A 19,252-nucleotide genomic window follows, 5' to 3' on the forward strand; every position below is an offset into this window, starting at 1 on the left:
CCACATTAAAATATTAAATAAAAGCTAGTAAAAGTAAATTTTATATTTATTATACAAACATATAACAAGTAATAGGCAACTTGAGCAGTTTTTCTTTAACCTCTCATGTCAGAAAATGTTGCATTATGTTTTTTAGTTAATCAGTGTTTTAAACGGTTATAAATTGTTTACGAAGAAATAACTTTTAATTAAGGTTATTTTTTTTGTAACTATTTATGCAAAATGTAAAGAGATTGCCATGTCCTATGTGCTTTTAGGGCCACATATCTGTTGCTTTCAACTCCTATGCTAGCAGTGCTGCACTTGCATGTATGTACAACTTCTTATTGGCATTGGTAATCAACAACAAAATAATGTTTTTTATTACATGTCAAAAAAATGAAAAATACATTAAAAGACAGAAATCATGAGCCATCACCTAATCTTTGAACAAAACAACAAAACATCTTGTATGGTCATATCTCAATTTTGTGTCATATCTCAAGGCAAAAACTTGCTCAAAAACTTTATCGTATCTAAAGTTTTTCTAAGATGAGGCGCTCATATGTCGAGGTATGACATAATATGACCTAGGCTAATGCTATGGGTTCAAGCACTGGCCAGGTGTGACTACATGCGAGCACCCTTCCTGCTTCAGAAGCAAGTGTGATGGTACTCCAGGAGTCAGCCTGATCTACATACACCACATCCCCAATCTTCCTCTCCACCGTGAAGGACCCCATTCCATCATCCAGATTAGCTCTGACTGTGTTGTTACACTCGCTCCCAGATTTCAAGTCTAGGAGGCCCTCTAAGCGCTCTTCCTCTCTTGCCTCTAAAAGCCCCAGCTGGCTCAGCATTTTTTCCAACGAGTCGTTAAGCTCACCTTGCTGGGCATCCATGTCAACAGAATAGGAAGGTTGTATTCATTAAGTTGGCTGGCATGTAGTATTGCAGAAGGCTTCGTTAGTAACTTGCTCTGTATTGGTCTGTAATGCAAAAGACTTTTAAAAGATGGCCATCAAGCTTGGCACTTTTTTATTGCCATATCACTCTGCCAGAATTGCATTAGCTGCTGCAATTTTAAGACGCTCAATTTTTGTAGCAATCTAGCTTTCTAGTCGTCTGGTTCGGCCGAAGGTTATGCTGGGTGGGAACTGGAGCCAGTTCTCCTGGGCCTCCCGGCAGGGCTGGTTATCCTAGAATGCCGAGATGTTTCTCTTTCGAACTTTTATCAGTTGGAGTCTTCCTCGAGTCGGGAGGAGGGGTGTAAAAATCTGGTGCAATGACTATTATGTCATCTAGGTAGAACAGCAATGTTCGCCAATGAAGGTCTTGTAGCACCCGCTCTATCAACCCCTGGAAGGTGGCTGGGACTGAAGTCAGCCCGAAGGGTTAGACCTACTTCTATAGGCTAGAGTGGGCCGCAAATGCTGACTTCTCCTGTGCATCGTCATCTAAAGGCACTTGCCCGTGGTGTGGTAAATAATGCTACTGATATTAAATAGTAGTAACACTTAAGCGCATTTGTATGAATATAAACATTAAAAAATAAGTCTTTACAATCAAAATACACTGAGAGTATAAAAACATGACCACTATCATGACAATATGTATTCTTATCAAAATATTTGTCATATCAAAACTTCTTTACCATTTCTGAATTGTCATTTTGTTTACCAGTAAGGAAATTTAGTGCTGCTTCAGCGCTATGGTGCTCAGTAAGCTTTCTAATAGTACAGATGTTCTTCTTTGCACTTTTCACAAACTGAACTTTTGTTGTAGAATATGGAGCACATGTGGTTTATCATACATAATTTATTGACTTCCACTACGACATCGATTCTTCTAGCATCACTAGCTTGTCTGTTCACTCTTTACTACTGGCCGATTTGGCAGAGACACAAGTTTCTACCAGGGCCTATCCCATTGCCTTTTCTCGGAAATATTCCCCTTTTTCTACGACATTTCAACAATGTGGCCGGTTACTTTATTGGTATGAGCACTTAGATGTCTTTCCAAAGTTGTTCATATTTCAACTTTTTTTAATTTTCTGAGCATTCAAATGAATTAGTTAATCGTTACAGAGAATCAAAAGAAACTGGGAGATGTGTTTACACTGTGGCTGCCAAACCCAACTGTCATACTAAATTCGTCTGAAGCTATATATGAAGCATTTGTAAATAATGCTGATGGTCTTAGTAACCGTCCCCCAACACAGGACACTCCGGGAGTGGAATTGGGGCTAGGAAATGGTATGTGTATGTATAAAATTTTATTGGCAATGGTAACCATTAACAAAATGATGTTTTTCAATACCTTCCAAAAACATTGAAAAAATAAAAAAGACCAATCAGCAATTATAGAGTGAGCTGAACAAAAGTGTTTTGAAATATGGTAATCTAATAGTATTGCGGGGGAGTTGGAATAGTAAATTGAAGGTTGTAGTAGCAGAAGGTTCACAAACTGAAACATATGATGGTAGATGTAGTATCTTGGTGTCACGGAATAGAAAACGATGTTTGTCATATGTGTGGAAGGATAAATACAAATATTGTGAGCACAATTTGTGCAGGATTTTGTATACATAACATACAAAATCTTATGTACATGCATATAAAAATCCTGTATACAAAATGTTATGTATACAGGACTTTGTATACATAACATACAATTTGTATATATAACATTTTGTATACATAGCGAATATTCGTAACAAGTATCTCACAGTTGTAAGATATTTGTTATGAGTATTTGTTATGGTGAAATGTTTGTTTGAATAAGTACAAAATAATTGAAAGTTTTTAATTGTTTAAATGCTGAACACTTTACAGTCTGTTTATAGACATCTGGTTGTTCATAGATATCTAATATTACATTAGGTTGGGCAGTCAGTATTTATTTTGGTACAAACTCGTAGCATCGACAGACATAGAATAGCTGGCTCAACAGCCTTTTCTATGATGATACAGCGCTATATATAGTCAGGAAGTTATAGATGATTGGCAGTACACCGTGCCTAACATATAACAGTCTTAACTCTATTATTTTATAATGCTATTTATTATATAGTTGTACTCTAAATTAAGTTGGCAAAACTTAACAGAGGGTTGAAAAGAATTTAATCTTTCGAAAGAGTAATTGATTAGCTTGGAATGCATATACTCACTTGTAAATTTTTTTTACACATCTGTGAGGAAAGGTGTACTCTGGTCAAATTTGAAAACATTTTATTAAAAACTTTCGACATTTTTTTATCATTTCAGGCATTGTTTGTTGTTTAAAGTGATCTGACTGCCAGAATGTTTCAAGATTGAAATCGGCAAAACTTGATCGCTGTTAAACCGCTCAAAAGAAAAGTATGTCTCAAAAAATGACACCAGTACTCGTGTTTCCTGTTTGTATCTCTCGTTATGATATCGGCTATTGCGTCCAACTTACAATTTTGCACGCCTCGATTGACATATTCTATTTTATATTTGCTCTTGATTGTTACGATAAAACTTCAATTATAGCTTCAGATACATTTTTATAGATGTTTCAAATAATCTGAAGATAACTTGATTAGAAGTTGTCCCATTTTTTCCTCTAAGTACATGTACTCTGTAAACACACAAGTACCTGATGCTAATGAGACTGTATATTTATCATTTATAAACAATATGCACGACTACTGATGTCATTTTTGGAGAAGTCTAGGCACATCTTTTTTTAGCGTTTAACCGCAACCAAGCTTTACCAGTTTTAATCTTGAAACACGTGGCTGTAGGTGTAGCAGTCAGATCACGTAAAGCCACCAACAAAGTCTCAAATGATAGAGAAATATCTTTACTTTTTTATAAAAGCTTTTAATATTTGACGTGAGTGACCTTTTAAAATTTTGGCAGTAATAAAATGTTACTTTAGAATCTTTATATCAATTGAAAATCCATTTTTTATCACATTTATGTAATATTACTTGCCCTTGAGAATCATTAAACAGAACTTTGTTCCAAAACCACTGCCACTATAGTCTCTCAGTTCATCACTGATTTTTAAAAAGGTTCTTTGCTCTTCTCAGCTGGTGGTGTGATTAATAGTGAAGATGGAATATGGCAGATACATCGACGTCACCTGTTAGGAGTCTTCAAAGCGCAAGGAATAGGTGAGGCATGCAGACAATGGTTGGTTGTGGGTTTACATAGCGCTGGCAAAGCTTTCATTTGAGAAATCTAACACGCAGTGACCTGATGACCTTTGCTCGGCGGTTGGTTTCTTTTTCTTTCATGTCTCAACTGTATTGGCATAGCTCTTTTCTTATTTTTGTATTGCGTAGGCACGTAGCTAAATTGTGAATAAGTTCAGGATGTGACAACTTCAAGTCATAACCTTGAGATGTTAGGGTGTCTCTTGCAAGTCTTTAGTAGTTTCTTTTAGCATTACTTTCTGTAAATCTTTATGAATCAATAGATTTGACAAACCAATGGCATATTTTAATGTAGATAAATATGTGAAAAAATGTTTTCCTTGATGCATTTACCCTAGCTCATGGAACACCATGTCGACATGTATGTATACTGAGTGTACAAGTGTGGAGAAGCGTAAACACTACATGAACAAGTGTGAACACTACATGAGCAAAAGTGAACACTACATGAGCAAGCGTGAACACTACATGAGCAAGCGTGAACACTACATTAACAAGTATAAACACTATAGAAGCAAGTGTGAACACTACATTAGCAGTGTGAACATTATATGAGCAGGTATGGACACTACATGACCAAGTGTGGACACTACATGAGCAAGTGTGAACACTATACGAGCAAGTGTGAACACTACATGAGAAAGTGTGAACACTACATGAGCAATTGTGGACACTACATGAGCAAGTGTGAATGCTACATGAGCAAGTGTGAATGCTACATGAGCAAGTGTGAACACCACCTGAGAAAGTGTGAACATTGAAAAGTAGCTTGTTCCTTTATTGTGAATGAGATTCTTTGCAACTTTTTGTTGGTAGGATGATAAATACCTGATTACAGAAAATGCTAAGATTTTGCTTTACTTGCAGAAATGCTTTACTTTAAACCTAGAACAATAACATAATAGTACAGTATATGTGTTCATAGTTTAACTAGAGTCTACGCATGACCGTGTGTCGCTTGTTACCTCCAATGCATGACTGTATATAACACGATTTGCATTTGTGAAATTGATAGAAATGTGAAAACTTATCACTATGATGTCTTTTTTTCAAAGCAGACTTCATCAACGAGTTGACAGTAATCAAAGGTAAAACAGTCAGTAAATTTTGTTTATCATGTGTCTCTTAGGCAAGGCTGCAATGGAAAATGTGATTTTGGAAGAGACCAAATACTTTCATGAAGCTCTGCTGAATCACCAAAGCAGACCGACGGATATTCGACAACAGCTTAAACAAAGTGTGTCCAACATCGCTACTCATATTGTGTTTGGAAATAGATTTGATTATGATGCCAGCCAGCTCGCTAATCTTGAAGTAGATGATTTCTTTGCTGCCTATTTCAAAACCATACCAGCGCCGTTTCTAAGGGTGAGGCTTAGAGTATTGTGGTACTAAATGGCATGAGCTCGCTTATTTCTAAAGTCAACTGTTTTATAATAATACAATAAGATATTTTATATATTTCTCAAAGTTTATGTGTGTGTATATGTGTCTGTGTATGTCCAGCTATTCATGTTGCTATTAATACTTAGAATTTAAAATTCCACGTTGTGATGGATTTGAACTCACGGATATTGAAACAGCAAGTTTTAAATCTGCAAGCATACCACATGCTACCACTGAGCTATACAAGGCGTATTGATTACTGGCACTATCATATACGGTATAGCGTATGCACATGCTGAATGACGTATTAGTTGAAACTTTATGAACTCTATTAATTTTATGAGACACAATGCCTTTTCGTGTTTTCTTAAACTTGTATTGTCGGTTTTTCCATAGGAAGAGCCTCTAAATTCTCTCACTGTTCGGTCAGATAAAAACAGTACGATATCTCATTTTTTCATTTGTACCAGTGTCGAGAGGTACCAGTATCATCGCATTCAAAGTTTTGATGGATAGCTTCTGGTGGAATAGTAACATTTTTTATACACACATTTACTTCTATGCAAGAATTCTTATTATTCATTCTACATATTTAGGATTTTTTATTTTGTTTTCTCAGTTCCGAATCAGTTCCGTTGTTTTATCATTACCGAATCATCTTTTATTGTAATCGTAGCAAAACAGACTTAATTTAGCTATTATTTGCTAATTGTTTCACATTTACATTTAAACCCTTTTATAGTTGTTTTATTTTATTTTTTTTATTTGACCTGCACAAAACATTTTTTTCATGATATGTAATTTGAAAGTTACAGTTGTTTGACAAAATTTGAAAACTTTCACAGTGGTTTTTATTTTCTCTCCTAACTTATTTCAACTACACAAAACACTTTTCTCATGATATGTAGGTTGAAAGTAGGAATGGCAAATTTTGTTACATGTTCCACACAAATCGATTTTCTGTCCAAATACTTTTTTATTACTCGGGCAATGCTGGGTGGTACAGCTAGTTTACATATATATTTCTCAAAGTTTGTCTGTGTTTCTGTGTATCTGTCTGTGTCCGTGTATGTCCAGCTATAGCTATTAAAATCTTGGAATTAAAATTCCGCATTCCGATGGATTTGAACTCACGGAGATTGCAACCGCAAGTTGAAATCTACTCGCTCTACCACTGAGTTATTCAAGGCATATTGATCAAAGATGCTATCATATGCTGTATTCACACGCTGAATGACGTATTATTTTAGCATTGCAGCCACGCCTTACGATGACCCTGTTGTAAAATATTTTTCGCCCAACTCTAGGAAACACGATGCTTTTTCGTTAGGGTGAATTTTTTCTGCCACACAATATCAACAATAATTTGGCAATTTGTGTACTGATTATGTACGCTATCAATAGTTATACGTTACTCACCATGGCGAGTTCAGCGGTATCCGTTATGATAAAAACTGATTCGCAAATGCATAAATGATAAAATTTTAGTTAAAAGTTTAGGAGTATACTCAAATACATTCTAAAACTTCCTTCAAGTATGTATTTAGTAAACTAAATTCATTTAAGTTATATTCAGCATTTATGTTACACGTCTGTCTCGAAGGTAAAAACTCTCCATGCACTACATTGTGATGTTATATTATCTTGCAGATCATAACCACAAAATGCATTAAAGTTACTGTAGGTAACTATAGTTACTAAGGTTAACATATTATTTAGTTACTATGTTTTAATGTTGATGATTTTTACCAAGAGGTGATTGCATTAGATAATTACTATGGGTTTTTATACCACTCTATGTACGTCTATAGCCTACAATGTTTTTACATGCCAGCACTGGCATGCAAAAATTGACATGCCAATTTTTGCATGCCAACACTGAAATCAACTAAAATCATATAATTGTATACCAAATAATTTTTTATTGTAATCGTAGCAAAACAGACTATATTTAGCCATTACTCGCTAATGATTTCACATTTACATTTAAACAGCTTTACATTTTTTTTTTCTTAATTTATTTCAACGAAACACTTCTTTCAAGTTATGAAATTTAAAACTTACAATTGTTTGAAAAAGTTTGAAAACCTTTACAGTTGTTTTTATTTTCTCTCTTAATTTATTTCAACTACACAAAACACTTCTCTCCATAATATGTAGTTTGAAAGTTAGAATGGCAAGTGTTGTTATATGTTAAATACAAATAAATTATCTGTCCAGAGGCTTTTTTATTACTTGGGCAACGCCAAGTAGTACAGTCAGTTCTCTATATACATCCTGTTATTTATACTCGGATTTGTTAATTCAAAGTTCATTTTGTCCAAAAAAACCTTCATTATCTCGGTAATATTATGGGTAGCCTGGCAGTCTGTATGACCTTCGACAGGTCACTGGATTATTTTTCTACATGTCTTTTTTTTTGTGGCTGTTTTTATGTACGCGTAGCTAATACAAAAAATTGTGACATCCAGTTCTGTTTACAGCAACTTCTGCGTTTGTACGGAAAGTTATAGCAATGTGATAGAAGAACAAACCATTTTAGATTTCTGCTTGCAACTTGTAATTATAACACACACTCATTTATAATGCACACCCTTAACTTGATAACGAAAATTGTTATGCAATTTTTTGTTTTTTTCAATTCTCAGACCTTGGATAAAAAGTAAAAACTGCTAGTGAAAGTAAGCAGCTATGACAAACTTTATTGACAACACGTGGTAAATTGGCAAAGTATCATTTATCAGCTAATTGGCAAAGGTTCTCTCGCACAAATGTCATGCGTTTGCATGCTGATGCCAAAAATGATAGCTAGTTGGTCTCCTTCAAATGATCATACTTGCTATCATTTATTTAGGATGGTAACTGACTGGTATGAGACTGTATCTTTGTAGCAATAGCACGAGAACAAGGAAACAGTAGCCTATAAGCTAAAATCTTGATCTCTTAAAAGATAAGGCTTTATTAGGCATCAGCATGCTCTATGGCTACCTGCACTTAATTGTGTATAAGAATCACGTGTCAGTGTTGGCTGACAGGTTGCTTTTTATGAAAACACACAAAAATTTTGGCGAGAACTTTGGATCAAAAGTCTGTACAGGATTTTGTACATTATAGTAGAATAAATATGGTACCCTTACTTTATGACTACGCTGAGGTTGCTCTCGCTCCTGATGAATAAACATTTAGACAAGTTTTATCAAGTCTTAAGTTTTTGCATCTAGATTCAAGGCTTGGCTTCACCTTCCTAGACACTTTCATTATTGCAACTAAAAACCTATACGTTTATAATTGACTCCTATTCATTTGCATAACTAAACATGAAAAATAGATGTTAGAATTAAAAAAAAGATTTAGTTCATGTTCATGCAATGATTTTAGCATTTGCCCTTTGACCCGATCGGCTATCGTGCTGCTAGAAACAAAGTGATGAAGACAATTAGCTTTGTCAAAGAACAGACTGAAAAACACAAAGAAGCATTTGACGGGAAAAATCCACAAGATTTTATTGATTCGTTTCTTATGGAAAGGGAAAAGTACATGGAAGATGGCAGCAACCCATTTGGTGGTAAAGTGTTTCTTGCTCTTAGTCTCTTTGCCTTGTTAGTTCCTGTCATCGTAATTACTCCTACTCTATAGTCTTAAATCTTTGGATAGCATGATATGCCGCACATTTTGAATTTTAAATCTGATACATCTTTTGATGAAATAAATATGCACCCTGAACCTATCACCCTTCACTAAGAGCTGAAAGATCTTAGAGACAGAATCATCATCAACGAGCTCTCAGCTGCTACTGAACATGAAAGCAGGACATCATTACCGAGAGTCAGCAAGGCCATAGTTAAGAAGCTGCCTAAAGCCTGGTTCCCATATACGTCGCAAACACCGCAGGGTTATCAGGGGTGAAATGTGAACCTACGCACCCAGTACCGCTGGTAGTTGCCGGCGGTCAACGCACGAGTTCAGCGCTGTTTAATTTTCGCAAAGAGCCATGGGCAAAACTTTCCCAAAATGCACTGTACGTGTGAAAGTCAGCATTTTTGAAACAGCATGGCTAGCGACCATTTTTATGCAATCACTAGCGACACATCTTCAGGCGAACATGAGCTGCCAAGCCTAGCGCCGCAAGTGTTTTGCTGCGCGAGATCACATCCAGGGTCGTGCATTTAATATGGGAACCAGGCTTAACCTAATGCAGAAATCTATTCCGATGAAACCAATCACTAAAGCTGATGCACTAGTCTACAGTACAGCAACCATCACCTTAGTGGAAATGGGTATTGAGTCATTGTCATCTAGGCATCAAACTTTCCTTCGATTCAGCCTGGCAGGTGAGGCTTAAAAATAAAATTGAGAGCCTGCGTAAAAAGCTTAGCAGAATTAGTGAAAGATTAAACCAGTCTTGAGTGTTCAAATAGGAAAGCCACAAATGAATCTTAAGAATTAGTTAAACAGCAGCTAATAGCGCTCTTGGAACGACTGAAGTAATACACCAAAGAGCAGGATAACTAAAGAGTAAACAAGCTGTTCACCTATAGAGGCTATAATTATTCAAGAATGCATTCTCAGTTACAAGGTGAACAGCAGATAGCATTGGCAGATCTTCTCAAACTCAGCACATCAAAATTCAGGACGGATATCTATGAGAAAGAAGTTACTCATAACACCATCACAGATTGACTAAATTGTCCTAAAGAGAGCCATCAACACATGCAGCTCATCAAGGACTCATCGGCAAATTGGACATTAGGTGTAGAGCGAAGCGTATAAACAACTGGGCAGCAGCTGGATCTGGCATTGTCCAAACCTGGCTAAAAAATTTGACCTCTTTGCACCTCTGAATTTCTTTGATAGACAAAGGTGACCATCCAAAATGGCTGACAAATGTATGAACTGTACAACTGATGAAAGGCCCAAAGCAGGTGCCAATTCTCAAAACTATCGCTCAGTAGCTTGCTTGCCAATCACCTGTAAACTGCTTTTAGAAATAGCTGCAGACAAACTGGACTAGCGTATGAGTCAGCAGATGGCCAGTGCACAAAAGAGACTTGGACTCAATACAAGCGAGAGGAAACATCATGTGCTGTAGGATTGGACAGTCTGCTAAGACAGCAGGAGACGAAATACCGATCTGGATTGACTCCAAAAACGCCTATGATGCAATTTCCTATAGTTAGACCCTTGGAAGCCTAAGGTTGTACAATTTCCACCCTGGTCTTGTGGCATTTATCAAGATGTTGATGATCATATCACGAATCATAAGTGTGGCATATATCAAGGTTAATTTTTCTCACCGCTGCTGTTATGCATATGCCTAAACTCTCTAAGCATTATGTTAGAAGGAACCCAAAATGGATGTTAGTTCAAGAGTGGCGTCCAAATAAGCCACGACTTCTCCATGAATGACATCAAGCTGTATGCAAAGATGGAAAGGGACATTGATTTACCAATACACCTTACTCAGGTCTGCAGTAAGAACATCAGAATGGCTTTTTGTAAATGTACCCAGACGGCATAATAAGGTGGACTAAGGAATACATCAAAAGACAGACAGCAACTTGCAAGCTGTTGACTATGAAAGGATCACTACACCTGAAGTCCTATACTGCTAAGTTATATCTTAGTGAGAAAGGTGAGGCAGGTGGCCTGAAAGTGTACAGCATCCAATGAAAGAAGAATAACAGAGTATGAAAACCTATTCGGCCTCAATGGGCACCATAGCCTGGTTGCTTGCTGAAGTCCACTCACTCGATTGCGGTAACAACAAAACTGTACACTGGTGATGAGGAGACTGACTGGCACTCCAAATGTCGCCATGGTGCCTACCACCAACAAGTCGACCTTCACCATAAATACATTTAAGGGACTGAAATAAGCAATCTAAAGCAATTGCTTCCAACTAGGCAACTCCAAACACAGATCTATCACAATAAAAATATGCTTGCTGAATATAATGGCATGTAGTGAAATAGCGCCTGCCAGCAGGTAGCAGGCAATGTATTGTAAAATATGCTGCTCAGCCTTTCACGGCGCTTTAACTAATTTCGTTTTTTAGGCTAAAAAATGATGAAACATGAGAGTAGAGTGCTTCAGTGTAGAGTGTATAGAGTGTCTAGAGTGTTTATTTGCATATAACAGGCACAGTCGCAGCCAAAGACTACTCTGCCATCTCAGAAAAAGTGCCGGCCTTTTATATGGTTGGCCTAAGACGACGACAACAACAAGTGTTACATAAAATAGCATGGTCAAAATCGCGATGACAACTACATAAGTTGTGGTAAGACATTCAATACACAATGAAAATGATATAATAAGTGGCTAAATATAGATATGCATACGTGACAGCTACTGCTGCCAAAGATCACTAAAATAAACTGTAAGTTTTAAAATGTAGCCAATAATGTCTGTGCGCTACGGCCACCACAGTATACACTAGGTGATATAACGATATCACAGGTGTAGTATACAGAAGCCTATGCGATAAGTATAGCCTCAAAATCAACAGCCGGTGTGAATCTCTTGATGAGGTTAATGAGAATTACTCTACTAAGCTCCTCTGGGACTTCTACATCCAGACAGACAAGCATATATTGAGAAAACTTGCAGATATCGCAATGGTGGTAATGGAAAGCAAGAGAGCTACTATATTAGATATAGCAGTACCCCATAATTACAGCATAGAAAAAAAAGAAAATAGGAGAAATATCTCTCACTCGGAGAGCAGATTGGAAAGTATTGGTATATGAGAACTGGAATTATCAAACTGCTGCAACCCAAATATCGGCAGCAATCAACTAAAGTCAGTTGCAGAGAAGTGACTTATTGAAAATAGCTAAGATAGTGAGGTGGGTGCTGAAACACCCAGGTCTCTGGTAGGAGACCCAAACGTGAGTGGATGTTACCACCCACATGGGTTAACTGTGACAAGGAAAATTTTTATTTTATTATATATATTTTTTGGTATGTACATCTTTCTATGTGTATATATCAATATTTCTCAAAATTGGTCGTATGTGTGTCATTTCAGCTATAGCTATTAAAATCTTGGATTAAAGAATCCCTATCACAGAAGATTTGATCTCGGACTTTCCCGTTCACCAGTCCGACTGCCTTACTAATTCAGCCACACAAGCTTAGTGAAATCATTAGGCGATATATGTCGATATATGGGAGCAAATACGCTACCGCTTTCACGACGCAAAGTTATGGTGTAACGTCATTAGAAGCGTAGCTCTTATTAGTAAGCTTACTCAAATTATCCATTGGCCATGTGCGAGGCTAATATCAAATGGTAGGCAACACTCATTACCTCTCATTGTTTATAATCGGATTTTTAATACCCGGGCAACGCCGGGTAGCACAGCTAGTACATGTATATATAAGCGTATAGGCATGTGTATTAATTCACAGTTGAGATCAAAGAGAGATTAATTTAAAATCTCTAGAAATGCGCAGGCTTGAAACATAACTGATAGCAGTATCAGCTGCAAAGTGACTCATGCATTTGTATTATGAAACGGGTTGAGCCATGTTATTTTCCATTTCCTCTATCTACTTCTTTGATTAGGTTAAATAAATTTATATATATGTAATTAAAATATAAGTGAAAAGTTTGAGGTGTAATACAGATTATCATACATTTAAATAACTCAGGGGCTAGAAAGAGACTAACCTGTAATGGTGCAATGATTTTGACACACAAGCATTCCATCACTGGTATTAGATATGGCCGAGGAGATAACTTGATGAGTGACTATACTTAGATTTTGGCTTACTCATTTTCTTTAGAGATACAACTCTGTTTTGGGTTCAAGGAAAAAACCACTTTAGTGTATACATAGAATAGACCAATGAATGTTGAAGAACCATTTTTTGTTTCAGATGAAAACCTAATCATTGTCCTACTGCAGCTGTACATAGCTGGTACGGATACAACAAGTTCAGTTCTTTATTGGGCCTTCCTTCACCTCGTTCTGCTGCCTGACATGCAGGAAAAGCTGTTCGAGGAGATACAAGAACAAATTGGTCAGTTTCTAATCTTAGTTAGAATGAGCTGTTTGTTAAATTAAGACATCGAAATTAATTGAATATTATAGAAACTAGCCCACTGCCAGTCTCATGCCTCTGAGAGATCCTCAGGTGTAATAGGTATGTGCACAATTATTCATTGATGCTGCAAACTGGCTCAGTTGTGCAGTGGCATCACTTGCTTTCAGATGTGAATATCTTGAGGTCAATCCCTGTGCTGTGCAGTTTTTTCCTATTGGTTTTAGCATAGCAACGGCCAGACGAACACAACCTTTCTTATAACAAATATTCAGAATTTGTTCATGGAGCATGGATATTGTCACTCATTCTTTTTTCAAATTTAAACTAAACATATTCTATTGATATCTTTTAATTCATAGTGGTATATTTGTACCATGTGTAAAAAAACTATTAAGTAAAGGTCTACTGCCTGACACCTATTTGAATTCCATGATCAGTTTATGGAATTCAAAAACTAGTTTTTTCTAGATTGGTTAGTTTGTATATTTTTATGCTAATATGTTTGTTGTTCTCACGCATGTGGGAAAGCAACTGTTATTGTTATGACAACATATGTTGGTGCAGCAGTGTGGAAGTTGTGTCATACTTATCGGAACTATAGTTGATGTAGTGTGTCTGTCATGTTATACTGATCGTAAACATTGACCTCAAAGGTATTGCTTTACAGTTGCCTTAAATATTGGCCTCTTCATAACGTATGTAAACAGTGTTTTTGGAAATAAGCATGCCCTGCAAGATGGGGACACAACATTATGTAGACATGTGATGTGAAACAGACACATGTTGTAAAACAGACACATTTTGTAAAACAGACACGCGATGTAAAACAGACACATGGCGTAAAACAGACACGTGATGTAAAACAGACACATGATGTAAAACAGACATGTGATGTAAAACAGACACATTTTGTAAAACAGACATGTTATGTAAAACAGACACGTGGTGTGAAACAGACACGTGGTGTAAACTAGACACGTGATATAAACCAGACACGTGGTGTAAAACAGACAGGTGATGCAAAACAGATATGTGGTGTAAAACAGACACATAGTGTAAAACAGTCACATGATGTAAAACGGACATGCGGTGTAAAACAGACTTGTAATATAAAATATGAAAAATATAAAATTGAATATTAATTATAAAATATGGAAATAATCACATGAGTTGTGGTAGAGAAATAAGCAATAATGCATCAATCTCGCCATGTTATGCTTATCTCATTGCTAAAATGATTTTTGAAATACGGTTTAGGTAACTTCAGTATTTATACTTTTCAGTGGCTGGTTGTCACGGTGACGATTACCGCTATTTTAACAGCATCAAAAGTAATTTTACCGCATGCAGAGAACTTTTCTCCTTCATCTAATATTTGCATCAAATTTTTAGAATCTGTTGAACTTATACTACGGTATACTAACTAGAAGTTGATAAACATATTTTGATGAATGGAACTGTTGCCTATTCAAAATGAACCTTATCAACAGGTTCACGGAGCCCAGTTCTTGCTGACAAGGAAAATATGCCATACACGATGTCAGTAATTACAGAACTGTTGAGAATTGATGTGGTTGGTATATCCCTGCAGCACTACGCTACTAGAGATGTCAATGTGCTCGGACACATCATTCCTAAAGGTGCGGATGTGATATTCATTAACTGTTCTGATTTTGCTTCTGACCTTAACCTTATGAAGTGATCAGCATCGCCGATCTTCCATTCAGATAAGATATGTTCCTGACATGTTCAACTCGTTGCCTTGTCACAGAAGGCTTTAGGTGGATCCTGAAGAACGATTCATTTTAGCATTCCATTCAGATTTTACTGAATGCTAACCTTGTTTATGAATGTCTGGCAAGTCAACCGCATAGCTGGCATCTTTCTTGCGCCTTTTGAGATGTCACTATCTTGTTCTGTTATAACACAGCTTTTCGCTATCTTGTTCTGTTATAACACAACTTGTCACTATCTTGTTCTATTATAACACAGCTTGTCACTATCTTGCGCTATTTTAACACAACTTGTCGGTATTGTGTGCTATTGTAACACAGGTACAACGGTGTTGGCTAACAACTTTGCCAGTACCCATAATGCTTGTTTCTACACAGAGCCTGACACTTTCATTCCTCACAGATTCCTTGATTCTGCTGGAAACTTTCAAAAACCTAAGCAAAAGCTGTTCACTCCTTTTGGCATCGGTAAGGCAGCACTTTCACCCAGCCCTAGTGATCACATAGACATACATGATTACAATTATTTCATCTACATGTATATGATTATTTTTGTATGGCATTGATGTCAAGGTCCAAACATTCATCATATGGCATGTCTTGCAGGGTTAAAAACTGTCACTTTACTTTGTTAGAGCTGACAATGATTTATCCCCAGCATTTTATAACCATGATGAACAGTCGACAGCTGGTAATCATGTTTCATATGTCTCCCCATCACTGCTATTATGATGTACGAGTTCAAATCCTGTATGATGCGATATTTTTTCCAATGTCTAAATGCGGTCTCAGATGGATGGACAAACACAGTTCTTGTTATACTTGTATTATAGACTAGTATTCTGCCAGTCTTGTACACCGTGAGAGATCGTCATGTGTAATAAGTGTGCACGCAATTATTCTTAGATGCAGAAAGGCGGTTCTTTGGTGCAGTAGTAACATGCTTATCTTTAAAACCAAATATCCCAGTTTGGTTTGGTCTTATTAACGCTATTAGCTTGGCTTCAGACAGGCAGACACGGCTCTTATTATAGTAAAAAATAGCGGAATGCCTGGCGTTGCACGAGTATTAAAAAATAAGTTTATAAGCAATGACAGGTAATGTTGTTTCCTGCCACTTGCCATTAGCCTGGCACATTGCCAATGGCTAATTTGAGTAAGATAGTATTGCTAAACTTACTAATAAGTGCTGAAAGAGCAAGCTTTAGTGACGTTGCGCTGTAATGCACAGCGGTATGTGTATTTTCACCTACATCGTGACATATATAGCCCAATGGTTTAGCATATCGTCTGAGGAACAGAAGGTTCCAAAATCAAATATTCTGCTATACGGATTCTTCGTTCCTAGATTTTAATAGCTATAACTGGATAGGCAGACATCTGCACAGACAGACGATGACACACTTTGAGATTTATATACTGTACATGTATATAGATTGAAGTGTACCAGAGCCTACTGATTGTTGATTTGATAACATTCTATATTGTAACTTTTGATTAGAATTATGGTAGTAGATATTAATTGCTAGTTTTGCCGAGTGTTGTCAGCGAACAGGTGATTAGGGAATTTTTTAATTGTTTCTGATTCATGAAGGCAGCGTTCTCAAACATTCAATTGCTGCTTTAGCTGTTGTAAGGAATTGTGGAAAGCCTGTAAAGGTAAATGCATTAACACTAAATGAAATGTAGATAAAAACTACTATTTCAGCCATTATAACGCATCTAACTAGCGTAATCATAAACAATGATGAAGTCATTTAAATAAAAACAAACATATTTCAGATAACCTTTTTGATCCGTGACTGTAATTGCACCAACCTAGAGTTGACTGTAGCATAATTTAACATTTATTTTTAATAAAATATCTACTATAATTATGTTCTGTAGATTAGATTTTGTTCATGTAAACCAACTCATTTCCATAATGCAGTGCTGTCTAATAATTCAGAACTACATGTAACTGTCTTATTAAATAGGCATACTTGTCTGGTTAAATCATCGACAGAATACCTGAAAATTTTTTTTACTGTTATAAGAGCAGTATCCATCCGTCTTTCCTAAGGCACGCTGAGAGCATTAGGAAAATAATTACCTGGCATGGGAATTGAACTCGGATGCTTCGATAGACAGAATGGCACACTAACCACTACACCACTCAGCTGCCTCACCATTTCATGAAATAATTATGCACATGCTGACTACTCATTACGATCTCTCACAGTGCATGGGACAGCCAAGCACACTAGTTGCAATAATAGCAGCATTTTATGGAATGTGCAATTGAGTACAAAAACATTGAAAGGAAAAAGAGAAATTGTTCATTGTTTTAGCTTTAATTCTAATGTTTCATATATTATAGCACTTGTTAACTTTGCAATGTTAATAGCTGTTATTTATATATATAAATTTCAAGAATTGTCCAGTTATACCTATTACAATATTGGAATAAACAATCCGTACTGCAAAAGATTTGATCTCGGAACCTCCTATTTGCTAAGCAAATGCCTTTCCAATGTAACCACGCAAGATTGATGGATTCTTTGGGCGATATATGTCGCTATGTGGGTGAAAATATGATACCGCTCTCTGTTACGGCGCGACGTCATTCTATGTATTAGTAAGAGCCATAGATAACTAGCTTACGTAAATTAGCCATTGGCAATGTGCCAGGCTGATGGCAAGCGGCATTGTTTATGAGCTGAGTTTAGAAGTGTGGCAATGCTATCACTGTTTATAAACTGATTTTTAATACCCGTGCAAAGCCGGGCATACCGATAGTTTTATAACACTAGTTAGCATTGCAATTTTAGCAATCACTATTTTATACCGCTTGCTGACATTAAAACTTTGACAAGCGGCATAATAAGACAATGTTAACAAGTATATTTTATAAGGCTAGTGAACCTTACAATGTTAACCAGTGGTATTCTGTATGGCTATTTAGTGTTTAAATGGTAACAAGTGCTGTTTTATAACATTGGTTAGCGTTGCAATAAAAAGAATATCATGCAAAATGAATTTTGCCATTTTAGGTAAAAGAATCTGCCCAGGTGAAACATTAGCCAGAATGGAACTCTTTTTCTTTTTAACTTCTACAGTCCAGAGGTTCAAGGTATTTCTTGGGCAGGACAAGGTTCCTTCTACTGAGTTACACAGAGAGTTTGTGAATATGCCCAAGGAAAGGTACAAAGTTAGATTCGTGGAAAGGATATAACTTCTTTTTGGAGATGAGAAAACATTGTCAGTTGTCTTACCATGATTTTAATGCTAAGCTTAATCATATTAATTGTCTATGAGAGTTATTACTCAGCTATTGCCAGGGTTAGTTCAATCAGCACATGTAGCTTTGAGTGCTTTGTAAGCTTCTGACACTGTTTTATAGATTTACAACATTATTTTTATAGAATATCATATTTATATATATTACTTATTGGCAATAATTGCATTTCAAATAGAATGTTTTTCAAATTGTGCCATACTACAATCATAAAACAAAAAGAAAGAAAAAGGGCAGCAGTCAGCCACTAAAATCTAATAAATAGTTTGACAAATAGTGTTTAAAATACCTTACTCTGCTAAGAGAATGGATATTAGGTGGGAGATTATTAATTGAAGCAGCTACCAATGATATTTTCAAAATAATCCCACGACCAAACGAGCGGATGCGAAGTTTGGGAGTTTTTATGATAAATGCATGTGCACACAACTTACGAAAATTATTTATCAACAATGAGACGAACCCTTGTATCAAAATTTCATCGACAAATTTAACCATCGTTTTGTAGATTAGTTCAAGTATAATAACGATACAAAACACATATAGGCCTATTTAAATATGTTACCAAGTCTTTGTAAATTATCGAAATTCTCTAAAAACTTACCCATCTGATCGGATTATACACAAATAGACAGATTTATT

At 36.3% G+C, this 19,252-nt stretch overlaps 1 protein-coding gene across 1 annotated transcript; it reads left to right on the top strand.

Annotated features, from left to right (window-relative positions):
* The first annotated feature begins 1,295 nt into the window (after nucleotides 1-1,295).
* LOC137405163 (cytochrome P450 2B4-like) lies at nucleotides 1,296-18,817 on the top strand. The gene is made up of 10 exons (XM_068091390.1): nucleotides 1,296-1,373; nucleotides 1,879-1,975; nucleotides 2,067-2,234; nucleotides 4,040-4,123; nucleotides 5,295-5,533; nucleotides 8,930-9,116; nucleotides 13,433-13,576; nucleotides 15,091-15,240; nucleotides 15,655-15,801; nucleotides 18,366-18,817. The coding sequence occupies exons 1-10, from the start codon at nucleotides 1,296-1,298 to the stop codon at nucleotides 18,545-18,547; spliced, it is 1,476 nt and encodes a 491-aa protein (XP_067947491.1). The 3' UTR covers nucleotides 18,548-18,817.
* Nucleotides 18,818-19,252: the final 435 nt, after the last annotated feature.

This window comes from Watersipora subatra, chromosome 9, assembly GCF_963576615.1.
Source record: "Watersipora subatra chromosome 9, tzWatSuba1.1, whole genome shotgun sequence".
Lineage (NCBI taxonomy): Eukaryota > Metazoa > Bryozoa > Gymnolaemata > Cheilostomatida > Watersiporidae > Watersipora > Watersipora subatra.